The sequence below is a fragment of the Macaca mulatta genome, chromosome 16 (genome assembly GCF_049350105.2).
Source record: "Macaca mulatta isolate MMU2019108-1 chromosome 16, T2T-MMU8v2.0, whole genome shotgun sequence".
Classification (NCBI taxonomy): Eukaryota; Metazoa; Chordata; class Mammalia; order Primates; family Cercopithecidae; genus Macaca; species Macaca mulatta.
Window position 1 is genome coordinate 63668973 of NC_133421.1, and position 19930 is coordinate 63688902.

The 19930-nt window shown below is 42.8% G+C and overlaps 2 protein-coding genes across 7 annotated transcripts in view; both read right to left on the bottom strand.

Annotated features, from left to right (window-relative positions):
* The window catches only part of FBXL20 (F-box and leucine rich repeat protein 20), a 168795-nt gene that overhangs the window by 98499 nt on the left and 50366 nt on the right, over positions 1 to 19930 (bottom strand). For all 6 annotated transcript variants that reach the window (XR_013406658.1, XM_077971497.1, XM_015119529.3 and 3 more), the window contains exon 2: positions 4619 to 4680. Coding sequence is in view for 5 of the 6 variants with exons in the window: in XM_077971497.1 (XP_077827623.1) it covers positions 4619 to 4680 (62 nt within the window). In the remaining variant the exon portion in view is untranslated. The remainder of the gene's footprint in view (positions 1 to 4618; positions 4681 to 19930) is intronic.
* Positions 752 to 1205, bottom strand: LOC114673147 (cytochrome c oxidase subunit 7C, mitochondrial-like). The gene has a single exon (XM_077971524.1). The coding sequence runs from the start codon at positions 1076 to 1078 to the stop codon at positions 914 to 916; it is 165 nt and encodes a 54-aa protein (XP_077827650.1). The 5' UTR covers positions 1079 to 1205; the 3' UTR covers positions 752 to 913.

Below are 19930 nucleotides of genomic sequence, written 5' to 3' on the forward strand. Positions count from 1 at the left end.
ACCAGGCTGGAGTGCAGTGGCACGTGATCTTGGTTCACTGCAACCTCCACCTGCTGGGTTCGATTCCCATCTCAGCATCCCAAGTAGCTGGAACTACAGGCGCGTATCACCACGCCTGGCTAATTTTTTTTTTTTTGTATTTTAGTAGAGACGGGGTTTCACCACGTTGGCCAGGATGATCTTGATCTCCTGACCTCGTGATCTGCCTGTCCCAGCCTCCCGAAGTGCTGGGATTACAGGCATGAGTCACTGCGACCGGCCTTATTTTTTTTTTTTTTTGAAATGCAGTCTCATTTTGTCACCCAGGCTGAAGCGCAATGGCACTCACTGCAACCTCTGCCTCCCTGGGTTCAAGCGATTCTCCTGCCTCAGCCTCCCAAGTAGCTGGGATCACAAGTACCCACTGCCACCATGCCCAGCTAATTTCTGGGGTTTTTGTTTGTTTTTTTTTTTTTTTCGCTCTGTTGTCAGGCTGGAGTGCAGTGGCGTGATCTTGGCTCACTGCAACCTCTGCCTCCCGGGTTCAAGCGATTCTCCTGCCTCAGCCTCCTGAGTGGCTGGGATTACAGGCACGTGCCACCACGCCTGGCTAATTTTTGTATTTTTAGTAGAGATGGGGTTTCACCATGTTGGCCAAGCTGGTCTCAATCTCCTGACCGTGTGATCTGCCCACCTCAGCCTCCCAAAGTACTGGGATTTTAAGTGTGAGCCACTGTGCCCATCCAACAGTCCTGTTTCAATGCTAATCTCCTTTTTCTTTTTCATGTCATAAGTTTATTGACAAACATATCTAGTATGCCATATGAGTTAGAGTTTGATCCATTTCCAGGGGGCTACATCTCTTAAAATGCTCTTCGTATCTGTTAAATGGATGAACTGAAACATCCTTATGATTTAAGCAATTAGTGTCTTACTAGAAGAAGGGTGTAGCAAATGCTGATCCAAAGTACAACCACATCTTAGCTAGTAACGCCCACTTGGTTTCCACTGAAAATGGCAAATTCTTCCCAGGACCCTCCTCAGAGTGGCTCCTACGGACCACAGAGGTTGTGAACCTCCGGATGCTCTGGCCCAACATAGCGCTGCTGGAAGCTCTGAGAAAGGCGCAGAGACCGAAGATGGATGAAATGGCAGCACCTCACCAAGACCTTGTTTTCACGACCTCATCCCCCTGTGCTCAAGGACCGAAAGGAAAGATGGGAAATCTCAATGTTAATTTCCTGATTTTGATAACTGATATTGTTGAGATATAAGATGTTAATTGAGAAAGCTGAAGTATAAATTCTCTGTCCTATTTTTAGAACTTTTTGTTTAAGTATGACACTATTTCAAAATGAAAACTTAAAAATAAGAACATCTAAAAAAAAAAAGATACAGAAAAGCCTACTGAAAAGTCAGTTTTTCTTATCTTCCTACTACCCAGTTATCCTTCCCAGAGGCATCTACTGTTCCAGTCATAAAAACCACATATTTTAAAGTAATTTTGAACCATTACTTAAACTTTTTTTTTTTTTTGAGACTGAGTCTGGCTCTGTCGCCCAGGCTGGAGTGCAGTGGCCGGATCTCAGCTCACTGCAAGCTCCGCCTCCCGGGTTTACGCCATTCTCCTGCCTCAGCCTCCCGAGTAGCTGGGACCACAGGCGCCCGCCACTTCGCCCGGCTAGTGTTTTTTTTTTTGTATTTTTTAGTAGAGATGGGGTTTCACCGTGTTAGCCAGGATGGTCTCCATCTCCTGACCTCGTGATCCGCCCGTCTCGGCCTCCCAAAGTGCTGGGATTACAGGCTTGAGCCACCGCGCCCGGCCAAACTTTTAAAGATATATTAAACTCAATGAATTTTTTAAAATTACAAATGCCAGCCGGGCGCGGTGGCTCACGCCTGTAATCCCAGCACTTTGGGAGGCCGAGGCGGGCGGATCACAAGGTCAGGAGATCGAGACCATCCTGGCTAACACGGTGAAACCCCGTCTCTACTAAAAATACAAAAAAATTAGCCGGGCGCGATGGCGGGCGCCTGTAGTCCCAGCTACTCAGGAGGCTGAGGCAGGAGAATGGCGGGATCCCGGGAGGCGGAGCTTGCAGTGAGCCGAGATCGCGCCATTGCACTCCAGCCCTGGCGACAGAGCGAGACTCCGTCTCAAAAAAAAAAAAAAAAAAAAAATTACAAATGCCCCAAAGTGAATTTATTAAAATTTATGCTGATCAATTGTTTTCTATCTAGTAAATGTCAAAGATATCAAAAAAGCCTCTGTGCTATTTGGCTTTAATTGTTTAAACAAATTTTGCTTTTTTTTTTTTGTAACATGGCAAGGTTTCATCATGGGTTTTGAACAAAATTTCAAAATTTCAACCAACTATTTTACATACTTAAACCAATGTTTTGTATACTTAAATACATTCATAAGTATTAAGTGTTTTGTGGTGTCAAATCTGTTTCCTTCCTTTCCAGGATATTAATTTCACTTGGCGTCCAACTGAGGAAGGACTTGTTTCCAACATTAAGTTCAGAATTGGTTGTTTGGATTTCAAGTTCATTTCCCCCATAGAAATTATATAATAAATGGTAGTTAGATTCCCTGATTGGCTTAGAAAGGAACCAATTTAACCTATAATGTATATAAGAGTTATTCCAATATAACACATATAAATTCAAATCAAGCTCTCAATGATAAAAATGTTGCTATAGATAAAATATCTCCAATGTTCCAACTTGAGAAAACAGGCACATATCTTCTTTTAGATGAGAGGCAGAGGTCATGCTGGAAATTCGTTACATAACTCTACATTGTAGTCCACGTTGAAGACTGAAGAGTACAGGCAGAATTAAGGAGAGAAGGTTCATATGTGACTGTGTGTTCATATGGTACCTACAGGACTGTTTACATATGTTCATATACCCCTCCCATATACTTGCTCACTCCATCACTATTAGGCTTGGACATGTGACTCGCTTCAGGCAATGGAATATAAGTAATGTAATATTATATATAATATTACATTATATATATTAAATATTATATATAATATTACATTATATAATAATTTTATATATTATGTATAATATATATAATTTATATTATAATATAAATGTAAGCTGTATCAAAGATCACTTAGGTGACCTGGCTTGGTATGTCGTACACCTGCCCTCATTCTTGGAGAAAAAAACTACTGAGATTTATGACTTGTTTGTGATAGCAAAGTCTGGTTGATTTAGAAGTCTCTCCTCATCTAACTTCACTTGTAATGTCATCTGTGTGGTAACTGTGCACCTTATAGCTCATCAACATGTACTAGAGTGAGGTTAGAAATGATGACAAAAGCTAGAAAGAACACGAGTAGGCAATGCTACAGTCTAAAGAATTTCAGAAAATGTTACCTATAGTACCCTCATCTCTCTGATGGATTTATTTAATTAAAAGGCTTCCTACCGCTCCCCACTCCTATCCCGCAATTTGGTCTTTGCATGGTAGTCAGACTAATTATTTAAAAACAGAAACCAGTTTATGTATTTACGTTATACCCCTTTCTAATCATGAGGGGTTTTGTAGGCCATGGTATGGAATTTTGAGTTTCATGGTGAAAATGAAAAATTCTAGAAGTAATAAAAACTAAAAATGTAAACCATAACACAGTAGGGCCAGTTACCAGACTCAAGTAATTTTCCTAAATCTTAGTGAACCTTAAGTGAGCTACTGTAGGCCGGGTACAGTGGCTCAAGTCTGTAATCCTAGCACCCCGAGAGGCCGATGTGGGAGGACTGCTTGAGTCCAGCAGCTCAAGACTATCCTGGGCAACACAGTGAGATCACCTCTCTCTACAGAAAATTGAAAAAAAAAAAAAAGAAAGAAAGAAAGAAAGAAAAAGTTAGAGCCAGGCGCGGTGGCTCACACCTGTAATCCCAGCACTTTTGGGAGGCTGAGGCAGGCAGATCACAAGGTCAGGAGATCGAGACCATCCTGGCTAACACAGTGAAACCCTGTCTCTACTAAAAAATACAAAAAACTTAGCCGGGCATGGTGGCGGACACCTGTAGTCCCAGCTACTTGGAAGGCTGAGGCAGGAGAATGGCGTGAACCCGGGAGGCAGAGCTTGCAGTAAGCTGAGATTGCACCACTGCACTCCAGCCTGGGTGACAGAGCGAGACTCCATCTCAAAAAAAAAAAAAAAAGCCAGACATGGTGACATGTGCCTGTAGTCCCAGCTACTCAGGAGGCTGAGGTGGGAGGACTGCTTGAGCCTGGGAGGTCGAGGCTGCAGTAAGTGCAGTAAGCCATGATTGTGCCACTGCACTCCAGCCTGGGTGACAGAGCAAGACCCTGTCTCAAAACCAAACAAACAAAAAACCTACATTACTGTACATACAAGAATAAAGAAAAGGGAAAATATGTACATAAAATCATATTAGTACAAGTTGGAACAGAAAAAGTTGGTACTAAATTTTGAAATATCTTGATTGACATCTAAAAAATGTAGAGTAAGATTGTTCAAAGCAATCAAATTTAAAAATTCAGATACAGATACTATACATATATGAAAATTAGCAAAAAGTTAAAAAAAATTTAAACAGACAAATATGACATACACACAAAAAAACACCTAAAATTAGTATTCAGACTCACCGTAACAGGAGTTCTTTGGGAAGTTTTTTATTGATTACAGCTTCATCACTATTTGAGAACATCTGCAAAAACAAAATCAGAGTGTCAAGTGTTACTTAATATTTTATTACAGAATGTTCAACTCAATAGTTTAGAGGCAATGCTCTCAGGAAAGAGGTAAAAAAAAATACAGTGGGTATCATAAACCAAAGTCATAATTTTGGAGACTCTTTAAGATGAAAAAGATCTTTGAGGCATTTAATTCATTCCCTGTCTCCAAAGAAAAAGAACTAATAGCAGTCAGGATACATTAAGTATCAGATACTGTTTCAGGTGTTTTCACATATTAATGGTTTTAATCTTCATACCATCCCTATTATCTTCACTTTACAGATAGGAAGGTTAGTTACCAAAGGTCTACTGCTCAGAGGCCGGGCAGAGCAACTCACATCTGTAATTCCAGCACTTTCAGAGGCTGAGGCAGGTGCATTGCTTGAGCTGAGGAGTTCAAGACCAGCCTAGGCAACATGGCGAAACTTTTTTTTTTTTTTTTTGAGACAGAGTCTTGCTCTGTTGCCCAGTCTGGAGTGCAGTGGCATGAGCTCAGCTCCTGCAACTTCTGCTTCCCAGTTTCAAGCGACTCTCCTGCCTCAGTCTCCTGAGTAGCTGGGGTTACAGGTGCGTGCCACCATGGCCGGCTACTTTTTGTTTGTTTTTGAGACTGAGTCTCACTCTGTCACCCAGGCTGGAGTGCAGTGGTGCGATCTCGGCTCACCGCAACCTCTGCCGCCTGGGTTCAAGTGATTCTCCTGCCTCAGCCTCCCGAGTAGCTGGGATTACACAGGTGCCTGCCATGGCCCCCAGCTAATTTTTGTATTTTTAATACAGACGGGGGTTTCACCAACTTGGTCAGGCTGGTCTTGAACTCCTGACCTCGTGATCCACCTGCCTTGGCCTCCCAAAGTGCTGAGATTGCAGGCAAGAGCCACCGTACCCAGCCAACATGTCCAAACTCTGTCTCTACCAAAAAACACAAAAAATTAACCATGCATAGTGGTGTGCGTCTGTGGTCCTAGCTACGTGGGAGGCTGAGGTGGGAGGATTGCCTGAGTCAGAGAAGTGGAGGTTGCAGTGCGCCGAGATCACACCACTGCATTCCAGACTCAGCGAGAGAGTGAGAACCCCTCTCCAAAAAAAAAAAAAAAAAAGGTTTACTGTTCAGCTCACATCACTATGGAGTGACTATTTTAATATGCCATTAAGAGAAGGTGACTCCCCAAACTTGGCTCACATTTACTTGTTCAAGGAGATGTTCAGAAATCTGGAATAGAAACTATTCTCTTTTGGCCGGGCACAGCGGCTCACACTTGTAATCCCAGAACTTTGGCAGGCTGAGATGGGTGGATCACCTGAGGTGAGGAGTTCGAGACCAGCCTGGCCAACATGGCGAAACCCCATCTCTACTAAAAATACAAAAAAATTACCTGGGTGTGGTGGCACACGTTTGTAGTACCAGTTGCTCGGGAGACTGAGGCATGAGAATCACTTGAACCCCAGGCTGCAGAGCTTGAAGTGAGCTGAGATGGCGCCCCTACACTCCAGCCTGGGTGACAGAGCAAGACTCCATCTCAGTAAAAATAAAAGTTAAAAAAGGAAAATATTCTCTTTCATGTTTATATATTGTGCAGAAAACCAATAGTGCTTCATAACTGCCACCATAGCATTCTTCATGCACTCAAGTGATCATTTAACAAAATAATCAAATTACTCACAATGGGTACTTTTATTTTTTTTATTTTTATTTTTTTGAGACGGAGTCTCGCTCTGTCACCCAGGCTGGAGTGCGGTGGCCGGATCTCTGCTCACTGCAAGCTCCACCTCCCAGGTTTACGCCATTCTCCTGGCTCAGCCTCCCGAGTAGCTGGGACTACAGGCGCCCGCCACCTCGCCCGGCTAGTTTTTTGTACTTTTTAGTAGAGACGGGGTTTCACCGTGTTAGCCAGGATGGTCTCAATCTCCTGACCTCATGATCCGCCCGTCTCGGCCTCCCAAAGTGCTGGGATTACAGGCTTGAGCCACCGCGCCCGGCCCACAATGGGTACTTTTAATGAGAGCCACCATTTTTGCCACAAAGGAGATCATGACTATAAGCTTGTCTAGTAAGCTATATAAAAAATCAAATACCATACACAATCAAAAGCCCAATAAAAATGGCACATACACATGACCAAAGCTGAGAGAAATATGTTCCATCGCTGCTATTAAGTATTGCAGAAATTCCTCTTAAGGTCATGCAATAAACATTACTGAATACCCTATCAGGCACTTTTCTAGACAATGGGATAAAAAGAAAATAAGACACTATCTCTGTCCTTAAGAAGCTTTTGCACTACAATGAAGAAAACAAAAGCAAGCAAATAATTTACTAATTACTATAGATAGATGACAAGAGATATAAGAGAGAACAAAGAATGGCACAATGAATTCTACCTGGATGTGTATCTAATTTGAGTCTTAAAAGAAGGCCAGAAATCAGCTGGGAAAAATAAAATGGAGTCATACATGAAGATCCTGGTATCTCATGGAGATTCAAAGTAGAAGTAATGAAGAGAAAGCAGATATGGTAGGGAAGTCACAGATAAAATGCACTGCTCCTCAATCTCATTTAAAGAATAATTTTACTACTGATTTTTTTTTCGAGACAGAGTTTCACTCTATTGCCCAAGCTGGAGTGCAGCGGCACAATCTCAGCTCACTGCAACCTCCACCTCCCAGGTTCAAGCAATTCTCCTGCCTCAGCCTCCTGAGTAGCTGGGATTATGGGCACCTGCCACCACACCTGGTTAATTTTTGTACTTTTAGTAGAGACGAGGTTTCACCATGTTGGCCAGGTTGGTTTCAAACTCCTGAGCTCAATGGATCCTCCCACCTCAGTGTCCCAAAGTGCTAGGATTACAGGTGTGAGCCACCGAGCCTGGCATAAGTATTTTCTAATGATTACAATAACCTACGTTCCAGATAAATGGAAAGCTCTGTGAGGGCAGGGAGCATGCCTGTTACGTCTGCCATATTTTCAGGGTTGTGCACAGAACCTGACACATGGTAGGAAATCAATAAATCTACCTCTGGGCAACATGGCAAAATCCTCTCTCTACAAAAACACAAAAATTAACCAGGCATTGGCTGCAAGTGGTAGCTCATGCCTGCAAGCCCAGCACTTTGGGAGGCCAAGGTGGGAGGATGGCTGGAGCTCAGGAGTTCAAAGACCAGCCTGGGCAATATAGTGAGATCTCATCTTGAAAAAAGATGTAAAAAGATTTATAAATAATAAATCAATCAGATGTGATGGTGTACACCTGTAGTCCCAGCTACTTAGGGGTGCTGAGGTGGGAGGATCACTTGAGCCCAGGAAGTCAACGATGCAGTGGAGCATGTTCACACCACTGCACTCCAGACTGGGCGACAGAGTGAGATCCTGTCTCAGAAAAAAATAATAATAATAATAATAATGGTTTATTAAATGGATGGTGGGACTACACCATGAAGGAAACCTGTATACAGGTTAGAAATGTGAAACAACAACATAGGGAAGAGAATCCTAAAGACACTGAACTCTGGACTAGTAGCAAGGAAATAAAATTAGGAATCCATTAAAATTATGGTCCAAGTAAAAGATGATACAGGTCTCTGTAAGATTAACAGGGACAGTGAAATGAAAAGAAACTGGAACAAAGATTGTTAAAAAAGCAACAATACTTCGTAACAAAAAGTTCAATCATTTAACAGGTTTCAGTGCAACAGACAGACTACTAGAAATGCTAGTGACTGACAATTATATATTTTTCATTATACTTTAAGTTACAGGGTACATGTGCACAACGTGCAGGTTTGTTACATATGTATACATGTGCCATGTTGGTGTGCTGCACCCGTTAACTCGTTAACTCGTCATTTACATTAGGTGTATCTCCTAATGCTATCCCTCCCCTCTCCCCACATCCCACGACAGGCCCCGGTGTGTGATGTTCCCCACTCTGTGTCCAAGTGTTCTCATTGTTCAATTCCCGCCTATGAGTAAGAACATGTGGTGTTTGGTTTTCTGTCCTTGTGATAGTTTGCTCAGAATGATGGTTTCCAGCTTCAAACATATGTGTGTATGTGTCTTTATAGCAGCATGATTTATAATCCTTTGGGTATATGCCCAGTAATGGGATGACTGGGTCAAATGGTATTTCTACTTTTAGATCCTTGAGGAATCACCACACTGTCTTCCACAATGGCTGAACTAGTTTACAGTCCCATCAACAGTGTAAAAGTGTTCCTATTGCTCCACATCCTCTCCAGCACCTGTTGTTTCCTGACTTTTTAATGATAGCCATTCTAACTGGTATGAGATGGTATCTCATTGTGGTTTTGATTTGCATTTCTCTGATGGCCAGTGATGATGAGCATTTTTTCATGTGTCTGTTGGCTGCATAAATGTCTTCTTTTGAGACGTGTCTGTTCATATCCTTTGCCCACTTTTTGATGGTTTTTTTTTTCTTGTAAATTTGTTTAAGTTCTTTGTAGATTCTGGATATTAGCCCTTTGTCAGATGAGTAGATTGTAAAAATTTTCTCCCATTCTGTAGGTTGCCTGTTCACTCTGATGGTAGTTTCTTTTGCTGTGCAGAAGCTCTTTAGTTTAATTAGATCCCATTGGTCAATTTTGGCTTTTGTTGCCATTGCTTTTGGTGTTTTAGTCATGAAGTTCTTGCCCATGCTTATGTCCTGAATGGTACCTGCCTAGGTTTTATTCTAGGATTTTTATGGTTTTAGGTCTAGCATTTAAGTCTTTAATCCATCTTGAATCAATTTTTGTATAAGGTGTAAGGAAGGGATCCAGTTTCAGCTTTCTACATATGGCTAGCCAGTTTTCCCAGCCCATTAAATAGGGAATCCTTTCCCCATTTCTTGATTTTGTCAGGTTTGACAATTACATTTTTTAGGAGAAAAAAAAAAAACCAATCCCTCCTCAGAAGGCAGTCTTTCAAAACTAAACCATTACATTTCTCTCTAAACAAGGTTGGGTTTGTCTTTTTTATTGTTTATTTCTTGGTAGAGAGAGAGTCTCACAGGGCACATGTTCTCAGGATCTCCTGAGGGCTGTGTCACACACACACACAAAAGGTGGCGTCTCAGCCGAGCGCAGCGTCTTGGCCGAGCGCAGCGGCTCACGCCTGTAATCCCAGCACTTTGGGAGTCCAAGGCAGGTGGGATCACGAAGTCAAGAGATCGAGACCATCCTGGTCAACATGGTGAAAGCTAGTCTCTACTAAAAATACAAAAATTAGCTGGGAATGGTGACACACACCTGTAGTCCCAGCTACTCGGGAGGCTGAGGCAGGAGAATCCCTTGAACCTGGGAGCGGAGGCTGCAGTGAGCCGAGATCATGCCACTGCAGTCCAGCCTGGCGACAGAGTGAGATTCCGTCTCCAAAAAAAAAAAAAAAAAGATGGAGTCTCACTATGTTGACCAAGCTGGTCTGAAACTCCTGGCCTCAAGTGATCTTCCTGCCTCAGCCTCCCAAAGTGTTGGGATTACATAAGTGAGCCACTGTGCCCAGTCAGGTTCTTCTAATGTTCTTAAATAACATGGTTTCGAAGATACTGTATCGCTATGGTCATTATTCTTTGGGTGCACTCACAGGCACTAATACACAAAGTTGTAATATGTTTACATGTTCTTACTTTTGAGACAAGGTCTCACTCTGTTGCCCAGGTTGGAGTACAGTGCTCCTATCATAGATGACTGCAGCCTTGACCTCCGGACTCAAACAATACTCCCCCTTCTGCCTCCTGAGTAGCTAGGACTACAGAAATGTGCTACGCTTAATTTTTGTATTTATTGTAGAGACGGGATCTCACTATGTTGCCCAAGCTAGTCTTGAACGCCTGAGCTCAACAGATCCTCCTGCCTCAGCCTCTCGAATTGCTGGGATTAGGCTGGGCACAGCAGTTCATGCCTGTAATCCCAGCACTTTGGGAGGCTGAGGCCAGCAGATCACTTGAGGTCATGAGTTTGAAACATCCTGGCCAACATGATGAAACCTCATCTCTACTAAAAATACAAAAATTAGCCAGGCATGGTGGTGGGTGCCTATAATCCCAGATACTTGGGAGGCTGAAGCAGGAGAATCATTTGAACCCAGAAGATGGAGGTTGCAGTGAGCTGAGATCAGGCCACTGCACTCCAGCCTGGGGAACACAGCGAGACTCTGTCTCAAAAAAAACAAACAAAACAAACAAACAAAAAAAAACAAAGGCTGGGATTACAGGTGCAAGCCACCATGCCTGGTCAGAATTTTCCATAGTGGTGTCATGTTAGCACTCAAATTCTTTCAGATTTTGGGCTGAGTCAGGTGACTTGTGCCTATAATCCCTGTACCTTGGGAAGTTGAGGCAGGAGGATAGCTTGAGACCAAGAGGTCAAGGATGCATCAAGCAGTGGTTGCACAACTGCTCCAGCCTGGACAAAACTGTGAGACCCCACCTCTGGGGGAAAAAAAAAAAGAAAATTCCATATCTAACCTCTTGTGATAAGTCACAGTCAAGATGCACTCGAGGCCAGGCATAGTGGCTCACGCCTATAATCCCAGCACTTTGGGAGGCTGAGGCAGGCGGATCACGAGGTCAGGAGATCGAGACCATCCTGGCTAACACAGTGAAACCACGTCTCTACTAAAAATACAAAAAATTAGCTGGGCATGGTGGCTAGCGCCTATAGTCCCAGCTACTCAGGAGGCTGAGGCAGGAGAACGGCATGAACTCGAGAGGCGGAGCTTGCAGTGAGCTGAGATTGTGCCACTGCACTCCAGCCTGGGCGACAGAGCGAGACTCCATCTCAAAAAAAAAAAAGATGCAGTCAAAACTTTGTTTCATGCACAAAAAATTATTTTAAATATTCTATCAAACACTCAATCTACTAGGACTATGTCCAACCCAAATCCACAAAAAGTAAAACTTAATCATTTTAATTTTAGAAAACAAAGTTTTAAATGCCGCATCTCACCTAATAAGGCACTATGTTCACTTGAATATACATAATAATGGAAAATAAAAAAACGTTATATGTTGTTCACACGACTTCTACAATTTCACATATAAAACAAAGAAGCGTCAGGCATGGTAGCTCACACCTGTAACTTTAGGAGGACAAGGCGGGCGGATCAACTGAGGCCAGGAGTTCGAGACCAGCTGACCAACATGGAGACATCCCGTCTCTACTAAAAATACAAAATTAGCGAGGCGTGGTGGTGCATGCCTGTAATCCCAGCTACTTGGGAGGCAGAGGCAGGAGAATCGCTTGAACCTGGGAGGCAGAGGTTGCAGTGAGTGGAGATCATGCCATGGCACTCCAGCCTGGGCAACAGAGCTAGACTCCTTCTCGAAAACGAAAACAAAAACAAAAAAAGAAGCAAAAAAAAAAAAAAAAAAAATCACAACAGTTAATTTCCTCCCTTGCTTTGGTCTATATAAACTAAGAATGCTGCTGCCTCTGTAGGAGCATTAAAGTGAAGGGAAAAAGAAACAGCACCCTGGAACCATTTGGGAAATGCCATTATGTGTAAGACATCTGTCCAGATTGGTATTTCCCTCCCCTTTCTTCTGCACGTAAGTATCCTAACTCCAGCTTTGTAAGAAAGAACCAGATTAGTGGTTAAGAAGGGATGGTCCCCTGAGCATGAGTATCAGCATCAACCCGGAACTTAAAGAATTGAAAATTCTCAGGATTTTCCCTACACCTGTAGAATCAAAGACTGGGGGTAGGTGGACAGGACAGAAAGCGGGGCAATCTCTATTTTAACAAGACCTCTATGTGATACCGATGTACCCTAAAGTTTAAGAACCAATAGATCAGATGAAGTAGATTCAGGATCTCAGGAGAAAATAACACATAACCAGAATATTATCACTTAAAGTGACACAGCAATAGACATTAGAAAATAATCCTAAAGCCAGGCACAGTGGCTCACACCTGTAATCCCAGCACTTTGGGAGGCCGAGGTGGGCAGATCACATGAGGTCAGGAGTTCGAGACCAGCCTGGCTAACATGGTGAAACCCCGTCTCTACTAAAAATACAAAAAATTAGCAGGACGTGGTGGTGCGCGCCTGTAATCCCAGCTACTCAGGAGGCTGAGACAGGAGAATTGTTCGAACCCGGGAGGCAGAGGTTGCAGTGAGCTGAGATCATTGCACTCCAGCCTGGACAATGAGAAACTCTGTCTCACAAAATAATAATAATCATCATCATCATCATCATCATCATCATCATCATCCAGCCGGGCGCGGTGGCTCAAGCCTGTAATCCCAGCACTTTGGGAGGCCGAGACGGGCGGATCACGAGGTCAGGAGATCGAGACCATCCTGGCTAACACGGTGAAACCCCGTCTCTACTAAAAAATACAAAAAAAAACTAGCCGGGTGAGGTGGCGGGCGCCTGTAGTCCCAGCTACTCAGGAGGCTGAGGCAGGAGGATGGCGTGAACCCAGGAGGCGGAGCTTGCAGTGAGCTGAGATCCGGCCACTGCACTCTAGCCTGGGTGACAGAGCAAGACTCCGTCTGAAAAACAAAAATAATAATAATAATAATAATAATAATCCTAAAAGTAGACACAATAACACTAGATGTTTTCTAGGAAACCCAAATGGTTTCTGCTCCTGTTCATGCTATTGTTTATAAACCAAATATTTCACAAAAGCAATAGAATATGTGTTTTACATATTTTACTATTTTATATTTCAGTTGAATCCAAACTCTATGTTTCTCATTCAAAAATATAAAAGGAGTCAAAACAATTTAGATCAAGGCTATAACAAATTACAACAATCTTGTGAAGGATTTTCAATGTAACAGTTGTAGAGGAAATAACTACTCAAATGTTTAACATTCTTAGGTGTAATCTGGTTTTATATTAACACTGGACGTATCATGATATATTTCTGTAATCTATCTATAAACAATTACAAGGAAGCAATCAGCGGAAAAACATGGGAGTAACTAGATTCTTCTCTTCTTATTGTTTCAAAGGACAGTATCACCTAAACATGCAAGCAGACACTGCAATAGCCATGACTTCTAGAGGTAGAATGTTCTTAAATATATTGGTTTTTAGATTTCTAGGGGTAGAATGTTCTTAAATATATTGGTTTTTAAAAAGTGAAGCAACGTGGTTTGTATACAATAATATACTGTTGATTTATATAAAATTATAATTGTTTTTCTATAACTTACATAGCTGAGGAAACAACTTTGAAGCCACTTGTTCCAATTTAGAATTATATCATCTAATAGAATTACTGAATATTAACAGCTTGTATGTGTGTGCGCGCACGCACGCATATTATTTTTGCCTTTCCTATCAGTTTTTAAATCTCTGTTTGACGTATTCGAGGGATCTGTTTACTAACATAATACATTTAATTTAAATGCTTAGTAAATAAACAGGACCCAAGAAACCACTTCAGGAGGCTCTAAAACCAGCGGTTGGATGGAAAAGGGCCGACAGGTTGAACAAAGAAACTAGGAAAGAGCCAGACGCAGTGGTGTGTGCCAGTAGTCCCAGCTACTTGGTAGGCTGAAGGGGAGTATCACTTGATCCCAGGAGTTCAAGTCCGGCCTGGGCAAGATAACGAGACCCCATGTCTGAAAAAATACATTAAAAAAAATAGGAAAGAAATGGCCAAGCACAGTGGCTCACATCTGTAATCCCAGCACTTTCGGAGGCTGAGGCAGGCGGATCACTTGAGCTCAGGAGTTGACCAGACTGGCCAACATGGTGAAACCCCGTCTCTACTAAAAAATACAAAAATCAGCCCGGTGTGGTAGCGTGTACCTGTAGTCCCAACTGCTTGGGAGGCTGGGGCATGAGAATCGCTTGAACCCAGGAGGCAGAGGTTGCAGTGAGCCAAGATCGCGCCACTGAGCTCCAGCCTGGGCAACAGAATGAAACTGTCTCAAACAAAAAAAAAAAAGAAAGAAATACTTGTTCAACAGTGACCCCTACTGCTTAAATTAAATCTACCAAGTACTAAAGTAGATTTAAATTAAATCTACCAAGTACTAAAGTAGATTTAATTTAAATTAAATCTACCAAGTATAAGATCTGACCTATAATTATTCAAGCTTTACAGATTATATACAGAATTCCCAATTTTTAGCCAGCACATGGCTGTGTGGGAAGACTATTCCCCTTGCAGCTAGGCATGATTCAGTGAGTCTTGACCAGCAGGTTGTAAGAAAAAGTGCTATGTACAATTTCAAGAGAGTACTTAAAGAGAGAGGGTATGTCCTTTTTCTTTCTCCCTTTCTTAATTCTGCTGCTTAGAATAGGATTAGGATGCCTGGAACTGCATCTTGTATCATGAAGTTGAAGGCCACAGTTTCAAAGACAAGCAGAAAACTATAAAAAGTCTGCAGATGATTGCAGGGATACCATGCCAGCAAAAACTGTCTACATCTGGACTTCATGAGAGAAAATAAAACATAAATATTTAAGCCAATTTTAATTTGGGTCTCTGACATATGCAGCTAAACTTACTAATACATAGGCAGCTAAACTTACTAAAATATATGCAGCTAAACTTACTAAATCCCCCCTTATCAGTAGTTTTCCTTTCTACGGTCCATGGTCAGCCACAGTCTGAAAACAGGTTAAAGAGACATTCACACAACTTTATTACAGTATAGTGTTACAATTGTTCTATTTTATTATTTTTGTTAATCTCTTACTGTGCCTAATTTATAAAGCATACCTTATCATAGGTATATAAGTATAGAAAAAAATAATAGTATATATAGGGTTCTATACTATATGCAATTTTAGGCTTCCACCAGGGGTCTTGGAACATATTCCCCATGGATAAGGGAGACTACCATACTTTTTTAATTTTTTTATTTTTTTGAGACAGAGTCTCGCTCTGTCACCAGGCTGGAGTGTAGTGGCGCAATTTCGGCTCACTGCAACCTCCGCCTCCCAGATTCAAGCGATTATCCTGCCTCAGCCTCCCAAGTAGCTGGGATTACAGACAAGCGCCACCACGCCCAGCTAAATTTTGTAGTTTTAGTAGACACGGGGTTTCATCATGTTGGCCAGGATGGTCTCGATCTCTTGGCCTCATGATCCACCCGCCTCGGCCTCCCAAAGTGCTGGGGTTACAGGCGTGAGCCACTGCGCCCGGCCTATTTTTATCTTAAAAATGTTTCATTTTTCAAGATGAAGAGTTCTGAAGATTTCTTGTACAACACTGTGAATGTACTTAACACTACTGAACTGTGTAATGTACATTTAAAAACAGTTAAGATGGTAAATATTATGTTACGTATATTTTACCACAGAAATTTTAAAGGCACAAGTATTTTCGCATTCTAGCATCTGTGAAATCAGGATCCATCTTACAATTAAAAATCAAAAGCATCTGTGTATAAAATAATGTTCTAGTTTATAATTCACGGCATCTTTTATTTAATGATATATAGTGAAGTCTAACCAACAGGGGGAAAACAAGTAAGATAGCACCTGAGGACCATTTGCTTCTCCTCAAACAAGCTCTTGCTTTTTTGTTCATGCTATTTTCTTTAGAGTACCTGTGCAATGAAACCTGACTACTCCGTCAATACAAAGAGATTAATGTCCACTGCACTTACTACCTATTCCATGATGTCTTTCTCAATCTCGTTAACTGGATGTGACTGTTCCTTCTCCTATGAAACCTCATCCCAAAGCTCAGAATACCAGTTCTACGTTGGTGTTACCAGACTGCAAGCTCTGAGAGGAAAGGGACCTTGTCTGTTTTGTCACCACAATATAGTCAGCAACCCACACAGTGCCTAGGAATCGCTGAATCAATGAATGTTATTTATATGTCAGGAATCTGGAAGTACTCTAATCCCTCCCCTCTTTTTGACTGTAAATTCCTAGCAGCCTTTTGTGGCTTTTTCACGATGTATCTCTATAGCAGACTGCCTTGCAAAAAAATGCAAAAAAAATACTTAATACACTGAATGTTACCCAATCAGCAAATACGATATGAATGATAGCACAACAGACAGACTGAATTATACTACAACAAATAAAATATCAATTAAAATATTTGAAAAAACAAAACTTTGGAGATCCAGATTATAGTCCATTTATTTCAAGGGATGTTCACCACATAAAATTTCTTGGTTTTTTTGTTCGTTTGTTTTTGAGACAGAGTTTTGCTCTTGTTGTCCAGGCTGGAGTGCAATGGCACAATCTCAGCTCACTAGAACCTCTGCCTCCCTGGTTAAAGTGATTCTCCTGCCTCAGTCTCCCAAGTAGCTGGGATTACAGGAATGCGCCACCACGCCCAGCTAATTTTTTATTTTTAGTAGAGGCGGCGTTTCACCATGTTGGTCAGGCTGGTCTCTAACTCCTGACCTCAAGTGATCCACCTGCCTCAGCCTCCCAAAGTGCAGGGATTACAGGCGTGAGCCACCAAGCCCGGCCTAAAATTTCTTGTTTAAAAAACACTGTGGCCAGGCGTGGTGGCTCACGCCTGTAATCCCAGTACTTTGGGAGGCTGAGGTAGGTGGACTGTTTGAGTCCCTAAGTTTGAGACCAGCCTCCCAAAGTGCTGGGATTACAGGCATGAGCCACCACACCTGGCCTTCTTCATATATTTTGAATAGCCCTTTATATAAATGATTTGATTATTTGATTTGCAAATACTTTCTTCCATGTCACCCAGACTGTGTTTTCTACTTCTTCTTTTTTTTTTTGAGACAGAGTCTTGCTGTGTGGCCCAGGTTGGAGTGCAGTGGCGCGATCTCGGCTCACTGCAAGCTCCGCCTCCCGGGTTCACACCATTCTCCTGCCTCAGCCTCCTGAGTAGCTGGGACTACAGGTGCCTGCCACCTCACCCGGCTAGTTTTTTGTATTTTTTAGTAGAGACGGGGTTTCACCGTGTTAGCCAGGATGGTCTTGATCTCCTGACCTCATGATCCGCCCATCTCGGACTCCCAAAGTGCTGGGATTACAGGCTTGAGCCACCGCACCCGGCCCCCGTTTTCTACTTCTTAATGGTGTCTTTTGATACACTAATGTTTTCAATTTTGATAAAGTGCAATTTTTTTTCTTGATGTGTCATGCTTTTGATGTCATATACAAGAACTCCTGGGCCAGGCACGGTGGCTCATGCCTGTACTCCCAGCAATTTGGGAGGCCAAGGAGGGGTAGATCACCTGAGGTCAGGAGTTCGAGACCAGCCTGGCCACATGGTGGAACCCCGTCTCTACTAAAAATACAAAAATTAGCTGGGCGTGGTGGCAGGCGCCTGTAATCCCAGCTACTCGGGAGGCTGAGGCAGGAGAATCGATTGAACCCAGGAGACAGAGGTTGCAGTGAGCTGAGACTGTGCCATTGCACTCCAGCCTGGGGTACAAGAGCGAGACTTTGTCTCCAAAAACAAAAAACAAACAAAAAAACTCCTTTGCCTTTGCCTAATCCAATTTCATAAAAATTTTCTCCTATATTTTAGAAGTTTTGGCCAGGTGGGGTGGCTCACGCCTGTAATCCCAGCACTTTGGGAGGCCAAGGCGGGCAGATCACGAGGTCAGGAGTTCGAGACCAGCCTGGCCAATATGGTGAAACCCTGTCTCTACTAAATATACAAAAATTAGCCAGGCATGGTGGCATGCGCCTGTAATCCCCAGCTACTTGGTAGGCTGAGGCAGGAGAATCATTTGAACCCAGGAGGCAGAGGTTGCGGTGAGCTGAGATCGTGCCACTGCACTCCAGCCTGGGCGACAGAGTGAGACTCCATCTCAAAAAAAGAAAAAAAATGTTTTATGGTTTTAGCTTATACGCTTAAGTCTAAGATTCATTTTGAGTTAATTATTGTATGTGGTATGAGGTGAGAGCACAACTTCATCTGGTCTGCATGTATATAATGCAATTGTTTCACCACCATTTGTTTTGTTTTGAGACAAGGTTTCACTCTGTCACTGAGGCTGGAGTATAGTGGCACTATCATGGCTCACTGCAGCCTCGACTTCTTGGGCTCAAATGATCATCCCAACTCAGCCCCCTAACAAGTGGCTGGGACTACAGGTACATGTCACCATGCTCAGCTATCTTGTCTATATTTTATGGAGAAGGGGTTTCGTCATGTTGCCTAGGATAGTCTTGAACTCCTTGACTCAAGCAATCTGTCTGCCTTGGCCTCCCAGGCGGCTAGGATTACAGGCATGAGCCCTTGCACTCGGCCTACATTTGCGTTTGTTTTGAGACAGGGTATCACTCTGTCACCCAGGGTGGAGTGCAGTGGTGCAATCACCTCTCATTGCAGCCTTGACCTCCCAGGCTCAAGCAGTTCTCCCACCTCAGCCTCCTGAGAAGCGGGAACTACAGGTGTGTGCCACCACGTATGGCTTTTTTTTTTTTTTTTTTTTTTAATTTTCTAGTAGAGACAAGGTCTAACTATGTTGTCCAGGCTAGTCTTAAACTCCTAAACTCAAGCGCTCCTCCCACCTTGGCCTCCCACAGTGCTGGGATTACAGGCGTGAGCTATTGCACCTAGTCCCATTTCAAACAGTCTTTAAAGCAAATGGGGCTGGGTGCGATGGCTCATGCCGGCAATCCTAGCACTTTGGGAGGCCAAGGCAGGTGGATCACCGAGGTTGGGAGTTCAAGACCAGCCTGATCAACATGGAGTAACCCATCTCTACTAAAAATACAAAATTAGCCGGGCGTGGTGCTGCATGCCTGTAATCCCAGCTACTAGAGAGGCTGAGGCAGGAGAATCACTTGAACCCAGGAGGAGGAGGTTGCGGTGAGCCGAGTTCATGCCTCTACACTCCAACCTAGGCAACAAGAGTGAAACTCTGTCTCAAAAAAAAAAAAAAGACAATTTTTTGCCCAACTGAATTGCTTTAGTACCTTAATCAACTATCACTTGACCATAAATGTCGGCATTATTTCTAGATTCTCAATACTGTTCCATTAATCTATACATGTATCTTTATGTCAACAATTCACTGTCACTGTTAGACATGTCTCTCATTCTATATGCTTTCTCTGTCTCATATCTTTTGTTCTTCTGTTCCTTTTATATTGCCTTCTCGTATCTTAAACAGTTTTATAATTATCGTCTTATGAGAAATCCCCTTTTTTCTGAGACAGTGTCTTAGTGTCTTACTATGTCACCCAGGCTAGAGTGGGTTGGCACAAACATAGCTCACTACAACCTCCAACTTCTGGGGCTCAAGCAAAGCTGCCTCAGTCTCCCAACGTGTTGCGATTACAGGAGTCACCATGCCCAGCTGGCAAA